Source organism: Girardinichthys multiradiatus, chromosome X, assembly GCF_021462225.1.
Source record: "Girardinichthys multiradiatus isolate DD_20200921_A chromosome X, DD_fGirMul_XY1, whole genome shotgun sequence".
In the NCBI taxonomy this organism is placed as follows: Eukaryota; Metazoa; Chordata; class Actinopteri; order Cyprinodontiformes; family Goodeidae; genus Girardinichthys; species Girardinichthys multiradiatus.
Genome location: NC_061817.1, coordinates 1,945,235 through 1,953,494, shown reverse-complemented (window position 1 = coordinate 1,953,494; position 8,260 = coordinate 1,945,235). Strand labels below are relative to the sequence as shown.

The window sequence follows — 8,260 nt, the reverse complement described above, 5'->3', positions numbered from 1 at the left end:
GTGGGGGCTTGATTTCCGCTCGGAGACCTGCCCTGCAGCAGCAGCAGCAGCATCCGCAGTACCTGGACCACTGCAGGATATGTCTCTGCTGAAACAGCGGGGGAGAGAGCTTGAGCGCTTCGACGGACTGTCGCTCATTTACTGGTACGTGTACAAGGAGCCGCGGCGTTGGTTCTGAGAGGGAGAAGTAATATGAACGTTATTAGCTTCTAAAATGGTTTTCTTAAACATGAAGCAACACACTTTCAGAATAGCTCGGTTTTGTTAGAAAAAAAACTAATGCTGTCAAAAAGTTGACACGACTTAGAATTAAATCTTGGTTCCTACCCAGTTATCTTACCGCCTTTTTGCTTTGTGTTTTTAGTGGGCGAGACGTCTTCATGGGTAAACGCGACTCTTAACAATTAGTTTTTAAAAGTGCGTCATAGTTTCGAATTCCTTTCCCCACCAAGGGACACAGGTGTTGGTGAGGGGCGCCTCCACAAACATTTCAAAGGGGAAGGGGGGGGGGGGGGGGAGGGGGCTTTTGGGGGCTACTGATACATTTTGTAATAATATATTTTTGGCAGAAAAATCTCATCACTGATCTTCATTAAGCCACCATCCAGCAAACTGTTAAGGCAATGGTGTGTCACGTGATCAAATAAGCGTAATCTGATTGGCTAAAAGACGCTCGACTCGAGTGCTGATTGCTTTGGCTGGAATCACCAGAAAGTCGACACATTTGCAGGCAAATTTTTGCAGGCGAATTTCTGCAGGTGAATTTCTGCAGGTGAATTTTTGCTGGCAAATTTTAAGTAAAAAAAAAAAATTCACATACATAATTGCACAGGATAAAAATTCAGTGTTATAAATTCAATGTCTAAAAAATTTCTGATTTAAATGAAACTATTTTACTTCCATAAAAAGCCAGGGTAAAACAGAATTTTATGAGTAAACTTTTATCATATAAAGGGAGGTAGGGAATGGGTATGCATGAATGACATAGGCAAATAAATAAATGAATAAATAAATGGATAAATAAATGTAGTGTAAACTAATTTGCAATGTGTGTCCCTATTTGGGCTTTTTCTTTTACATGAAACAAAAACAATACAACATTTAAAACACAAATACAAAACAAATAAATACAAAGCCAATAATTGCCTTTTATGGCAATAATGACTTACATTCTGAAGATAATAATGAAGTTAACCCCTGAGTAACTGGCTATTGTACTGCCTCATCCAGGGGTGGCTACATGGCCAGCCCAAGGTTGTTTACGGCCCTGAGCAGAATACAATTTTGGGGTCAATTTCCAGCTAAGTATATTGCAATTAGTTTAATGTTTTCAGAAGCAATCAGGGGCAAAGAATGATATGTGACCCCACCTCATACACACACTGCAGAAATGATTAAATTAGTATTGAAATATAACAATGTTATTGTAACTATAATTTTGGACGTGTGAATTTAAGTGCTTAGGGCCTCCAAGCCCTGCAGGGGTCCCCAAGCAGTCACAAAGTTTGCATGTACGTTAGGCCAACGTTGGCCAGCATTAAATAATCTGTAGACAGTATAGAATAATTAGTTATGGGTGTGACCATTCTAAGTATGTAAAATGTTTAGCTAGAGCTAACCAATTGTAGTCCAGATTCCTTAAGGACTGTAAAGTAGCTCTTTAATTAATTAAGTGTTGAATTAATTGAGTTGTGAATTAGATGCAAACCTCAGGTTAGCAGCTGAGGTGACTATGAAGTTAGGAACTTTGCACACCAATTATTCTGATATTCTTTTAGATTATATATATATATATATATATATATATATATATATATATATATATATATATATATATATTGGTCTTACTAACTTCAAATGAAAAAGGTGAAAGTAGAGTTGGACTAATCAGGCCATTCTTGGCTGATACCTAATTTCGGTTTTCTTGGAGGTGTAATGAACCATTTGTGATTTTGACTGATTCTGTTATTTTATTAAAAAGATTTGACGGCATAAAAGAAAAAAATGTGGTGCAGATTCATTTACAGAAGAAATAGTTTAAAATCCAAAAAAAATAATATATATGCCAATTTATTCCTATTTATGCCTCCAAATAAATGTCCCAGACCATCTTTTATTCAACTGAAAAAAGTGCACTGAAGTACACGCTGTTGGTTGCTTCATGTACAAAGCAAAAATAGTTAGTTTAGATGCATTAACAGGATAAACAAAATCACATTTTTTGTATTTGATCTGTCAGTTCTAATCTCTGGCCAATTGATTGATGCATCACTAGCTAAAAGTAGATATAATCAAGAGCAACAACAGACTTTACATTTGGGGCCAGGTAAACAGAAATAAGGAGAAAACTTTTTATGTTTTATAAAAATTTTATATTCAGCTGCATTTTCATTTCACAGTGAAATAAGCAAGTAATAAAATCACAATTTCAAATAAAATTTTTGTCTCAACTGAAAAACTAGGACCACTGGATATGTTGACAGAAGGCTGAAAGCAAACTTGAAGCTTGTTGCATCTGAAGGCCCATCACATTTCATCCAATCAGAAGAGAGAGATTCCCAAATAAAGCCAGTTAAATCAAATCAAATGTGATTGATGTAGGGCAGATTGAAGAGATCAGTTTGTGCTTGTGTTTTGTTCCACGGGGAGGAGTCCGTCAGCAAAATGGAGGTGCTGAGTGGTCGTTGAAGCTGGGTCAGCTAGGAGTGCTTAAAGCCGGGCTGGAGGGACGGGAAAACATTGCTGGGTGACCCTGTCCCTGTGCGACTCCCGTCTTCCGCCAACAACTTCTCCCCTTGCTAACAGAACCCGACGTTAAAGCCACCCTCATGATTCTCTCCTCTAAGAAGTTACCCGAGCTCTGGGACTATTTTCTGATTTATGTCACAGGGGCTCTTGAGTTTAACCCTGACTGCAAAGACATAGACCTAGGACTGTTTCCTCTAAGGATGAATCCCACCATAAAGCCGCCAAGGTAGGTGCAATCAGAGAAAGAAAATCATGTTTAAACTTGTTAGGAGGGATTTTCTGGCTTGACTAAAATTTGTGTGTTTAGTCTTTAAGTTTAGTCTGACATTAGATGTTTTAAAGCATGGTATGATAATGTGACATATCAGCAACAATATCATGAAGAAGAGTTGTGTGTATCAATTGATATCATTGATGATTTGGTGAAAGGGAAGTGATTTCTTATATGCTGTTAAGACATTGCCTGTCTAAATCTACAATCTTCATCCAGATCCTCTTTTCATTCCATTTTATTTGATCCTTATGGCCATGAGGACTCTGAGCTTTGTCTTGCTGAATGCTAGTTTCTTGCACAGAGGTGATTGAGGAAGCACCCTGTATGATTTGTGGTTTTCTGCTTTGCAATCTTAGTTAAATAGGGTTTTAGCTCCCATATATTAAAAACAATGAAACTGAGTTGCTTTTAAATGGGATTGAAATCCAGTTCCTTTTATTCGGCTGATGGTTTGTGGATGCTAACGTAGCATCAGTCTTCTGAGCTGCATGTCATGTTTTCATAATAGTTACAAACATTTCTTACAGCAGTTAAGAGTCAAGGCTGATTACACAGCAAATATTACAATGAACTGAGTGTGATCAAAACTCAGTTCATACCATGAGCTTCTATTGTCAGGGAGCACGGAAACACCAGAGTGCCTCCACAGTAGGAAACTGTACACACAGATTTATAATCCCTTCCCCAGATTGTGTAGAGATGAACTCAATATTTGTTTTCAGCACTGAGCTAAAACAGGCACGGCAGAGAAACAAGCCATGACAGTCAAATATATTTACAGTAGTATTTACCAAACTCACATCAGACATCTGTGCCTCAGATTTCTCTAATTATTATCAATTCAGCTGGAAATCTAGAGATGCACCAATAAAGCTTTTAGTGGCTGTTATCAATTTTCATTTTCTTTAGGTACTGACCTTCGGATTCCAATCATGGCCAATTCTGATGTACTTTCTAAGAACATTATCACATCTACAAAGATCTGTATAAAGGTTGTTTCAATTCATCAATCAAATGTTGAGATACACCGATCAGAATTTTGTGGCACATTTCTCACCTTTAGTATTTGTAAAACTTTGATCTGCCAACACCAATTTTAGGCAATTCAAATATCCTTTTTAGATTTATAAAAAAGAAGATCATAGACCTATGATATCAGTCCAACTTTCAAAGTATTCTTTTTGTTGCCTTCCTTCCTGCTGTAAGTGGTCATTATTCATTTATAAGGAGCAGAAGTAATATGTGCTTGTGTGAGAGCAGTCGGTGCAAAATAGGGTTATTCTATTATTTTGAAACTAAGAGCAAAATAATTAGAGTTGGCATATTAAACTGTCTTAAACAGCCTAAATTAATAGCTCTGTTAGCATGGCTAGCATAACTAAAACAGCGGTCTCTGTGTGTATTTCCTTGAAAATGTAGATCCTTACCCTAACTGTGAAATAACTAAAAGGCAGCTGGTGTTAATCAACCTTGTTTACAGAGGTTGAGAGTTCTCAAGACAAAATGTTTCAGTGCTCCTGAAAATGGACAATGTTTAATGTTCTTCTCTGAGTAAAAACATCCACATAGAAAAGCAACCTGGCAGCAGTATGTTGTATTTGTTGATCAGAAAAATAACATTTTAATTTTTTGGTTTACAACTAGTCAGTCACTGGTCTGGGCTGGTGAAACTAAAAATGGGACGGTTGTGGTCAACAGCCAATTTTTCAGCAAACAGATTACGACAATTTGCAGATCTTTCCATTTAAGTTCTTGCAAAAAAAAAAACAACATAGGATTTGTGAAACTTTAGTTCAAATATGCTAAAGGACCTTAACATCCTGCAAAAGTTTTGAGATTCTGCAAAAGTTTGTAAGATGTAAGATTGCTGTGAACATCTTTTTTTTCCCCTTCAAGTTCCCTTACATGCCTCGGTAAAAAACACAAACAAAATATACTAAAGAAAACAACGTTAAAGGAACGCAAATTGCTTGTTTCTTTTATTTTAATTTTTTCTTACGTATCATGTCTGACAGAGTAGCTTCAGAATTGTTGTCTGAGTGCCAAGAAGCCCAACAGATTTATTTTCACAAATGAAGCATTACGGCTAACGCTATAATGCTCCACTTAATATATACACAGCTCAAAAAAATAAAGGGAACACTTAAACAACATAATATAACTCCAAGTAAATCAAACGTCTGTGAAATCAAACTATCCACTTAGGAAGCAACACTGATTGACAATCAATTTCACAGCTGTTGTGCAAATGGAAAAGACAACAGGATGAAATCTTGGCGATTAGCAGACACACTCAATAAAGGATTGGTTCTGCAGGTGGGGACCACAGAACCACTTCTCAGTACTTGTGCTTTCTGGCTGATGTTTTGGTCTCTTTGAAGTGTTGGTGGTGCTTTCACACTCATGGTAGCATGAGACGGACTCTACAACCCACACAAGTGGCTCAGGTAGTGCAGCTCATCCAGGATGGCACATCAATGTGAGCTGTGGCAAGAAGGTTTGCTGTGTCTGTCAGCGTAGTGTCCAGAGCCTGAAGGCGCTACCAGGAGACAGGCCAGTACACCAGGAGACGTGGAGGAGGCTGTAGGAGGGCAACAATCCAGCAGCAGGACCGCTACCTCCACCTTTGTGCAAGGAGGAACAAGAGGAGCACTGCCAGAGTCCTGCAAAATGACCTCCAGCAGGCCACAAATATGCATGTGTCTGCTCAAACGGATAGAAACCGACTCCATGAGGATGGTTTGAGGGCCCGACGTCCACAAATGGGGGTTGCAGGACGCTTGGCATTTGCCAGAGAACACCAGGATTGGCAAATTCGTCACTGGCGCCCTGTGCTCTTCACAGATGAAAGCAGGTTCACACTGAGCACATGTGACAGACGTGACACAGTCTGGAGACACCGTGGAGAGCGATCTGCTGCCTGCAACATCCTTCAGCATGACCAGTTTGGCAGTGGGTCAGTAATGTGGGGTGGCATTTCTTTGGAGGGCCACACGGCTCTCCACGTGCTCACCAGAGGTAGCCTGACTGCCATTAGGTACCGAGATGAGATCCTCAGACCCCTTGTGAGACCATATGCTGCTGCGGTTGGCCCTGGGTTCCTCCTAATGCAGGGCAATGCTAGATCTCATGTGGCTGGAGTATGTCAGCAGTTCCTGCAAGATGAAGACATTGAAGCTATGAACTGGTCCGCCTGTTCCCCAGACCTGAATCCAATTGAACACATCTGGGACATCATGTCTCGCTCCATCCACCAACTTCACGTTGCACCACAGACTGTCCAGGAGTTGGCGGATGCTTTAGTCCAGGTCTGGGAGGAGATCCTCAGGAGACCATCCTTGGTAAAGGTTTCTACTGGGTATAAAGGTTAATTACGGTTTTCCACTGGACTTTCCAGTCTGGAGAAAAGAACAATGCATGTGTTGGCCACCTTTGGGGGAGCCTTTAAATTTGGACAGCCTTCGTCGTTTCGCGTGACGTAATCAGCTTATAAATGCAGCATTCAAAGGATGCAGCCCCTGAACTGGGACACAGCTCATATGTATAAAGAACACTAAAGCATAAAAAATGAACTTATCAGGAAAACACCTAACAATAATAAGCACAGGGAAATTAACTAAAGAAAAGCAAAATTCAAACACCTCAGGTTAGAAGAAAAAAAATAGAGATAAACATGTTAGTACAGATAAAAAGTTATTTTACTTTTATTGGTAAAAGTTATTTCAAGACTATATAAATAAATTACCCTCCAGACTCCAGTGTTACAACATGCATACAATGTTAATTATAAATAATGTTAAATATAAATACATAAACATTCATCCAGGTAAAAAACATGTTAATTTTTACACAAGTAGGGATTTTGTTCCTTTCCTTTATGGACTTGTAACAAAAAGTGGTCCACCTTAAAACAACTGCAACATTTAATTATAATTTTCTCCATCAGTATTTGATCATGAAATTTATTTAGTGTAGAGCTGCCTAAATGGTGTTATTTTTTAAAACAGAATCATTAAACTTTTGTATTGTCTCAGACATACACTCACCGGCCACTTTATTAGGTACACCTGTCCAACTGCTTGTTAATGCAAATTTCTAATCAGCCAATCATATGGTAGCAACTCGATGCATTTAGGCATGTAGACATGGTCAAGACGATCTGTTGCAGTTCAAACCGAGCATCAGAATGGGGAAAAAAGGTGATTTAAGCGATATTGAACATGGCATGGTTGTTGGTGCTTGATGGGCTGGTCTGAGTATTTCAGAAACTGCTGATCTACTGGGATTTTCATGCAGTACCATCTCTAGGGTTTACAGAGAATGGTTCGAAAAAGAGAAAATATCCAGTGAGCGGCAATTCTGTGGGCGCAAATGCCTTGTTGATGCCAGAGGTCAGAGGAGAATGGCCAGACTGATTCGAGGTGATAGAAAGGCAACAGTAACTCAAATAACCACTCGTTATAACCAAGGCATGCAGAAGAGCATCTCTGAACACACAACACGTCGAACCCTAAGGCAGATGGGCTACAGCAGCAGAAGACCATGCCGGGTGCTACTCCTGTCAGCCAAGAACAGGAAACTGAGGCTACAATTCACACAGGCTAACTAAAATTGGACAATAGAAGATTGGAAAAAGTTGCCTAGTCTGATGAGTCTCGATTTCTGCTGCGACATTTAGATGGTAGGGTCAGAATTTGGCATCAACAACATGAAAGCATGGATCCATCCTGCTTTGTATCAATGGTTCAAGCTGGTGTTTGTGGTGTAATGGTGTGGGGGATATTTTCTTGGCACACTTTGGGCCCCTTAGTACCAACTGAGCACCGTGTCAACACCACAGCCTACCTGAGTATTGTTATTGACCATGTCCATCCCTTTATGACCACAGTGTACCCATCTTCTGATGGTTACTTCCAGCAGGATAACGCGCCATGTCATAAAGCACAAATCATCTCAGGCTGGTTTCTTGAACATGACAATGAGTTCACTGGATTCAAATGGCCTCCACAGTCACCAGATCTCAATCCTATAGAGCACCTTTGGGATGTGGTGGAACGGGAGATTCGCATCATGGATGTGCAGCAGACAAATCTGCAGCATCTGTGTGATGCTATCATGTCAATATGGACCAAACTCTCTGAGGAATGTTTCCAGTACCTTGTTGAATCAATGCCACGAAGGATTGAGGCAGGTTTGAAGGCAAAAGGGGGTCCAACCCGGTACTAGCAAGGTGTACCT

The 8,260-nt window shown here is 39.8% G+C and overlaps 1 protein-coding gene across 1 annotated transcript in view; it reads left to right on the top strand.

Annotated features, from left to right (window-relative positions):
• The first annotated feature begins 17 nt into the window (after window positions 1-17).
• The window catches only part of LOC124863026 (syntaxin-binding protein 4-like), a 136,118-nt gene continuing 127,875 nt past the window's right edge, over window positions 18-8,260 (top strand). Inside the window, exon 1 of the mRNA XM_047357266.1 lies at window positions 18-144. Within this exon, the coding sequence (XP_047213222.1) occupies window positions 80-144 (65 nt within the window). The 5' untranslated portion in view covers window positions 18-79. The remainder of the gene's footprint in view (window positions 145-8,260) is intronic.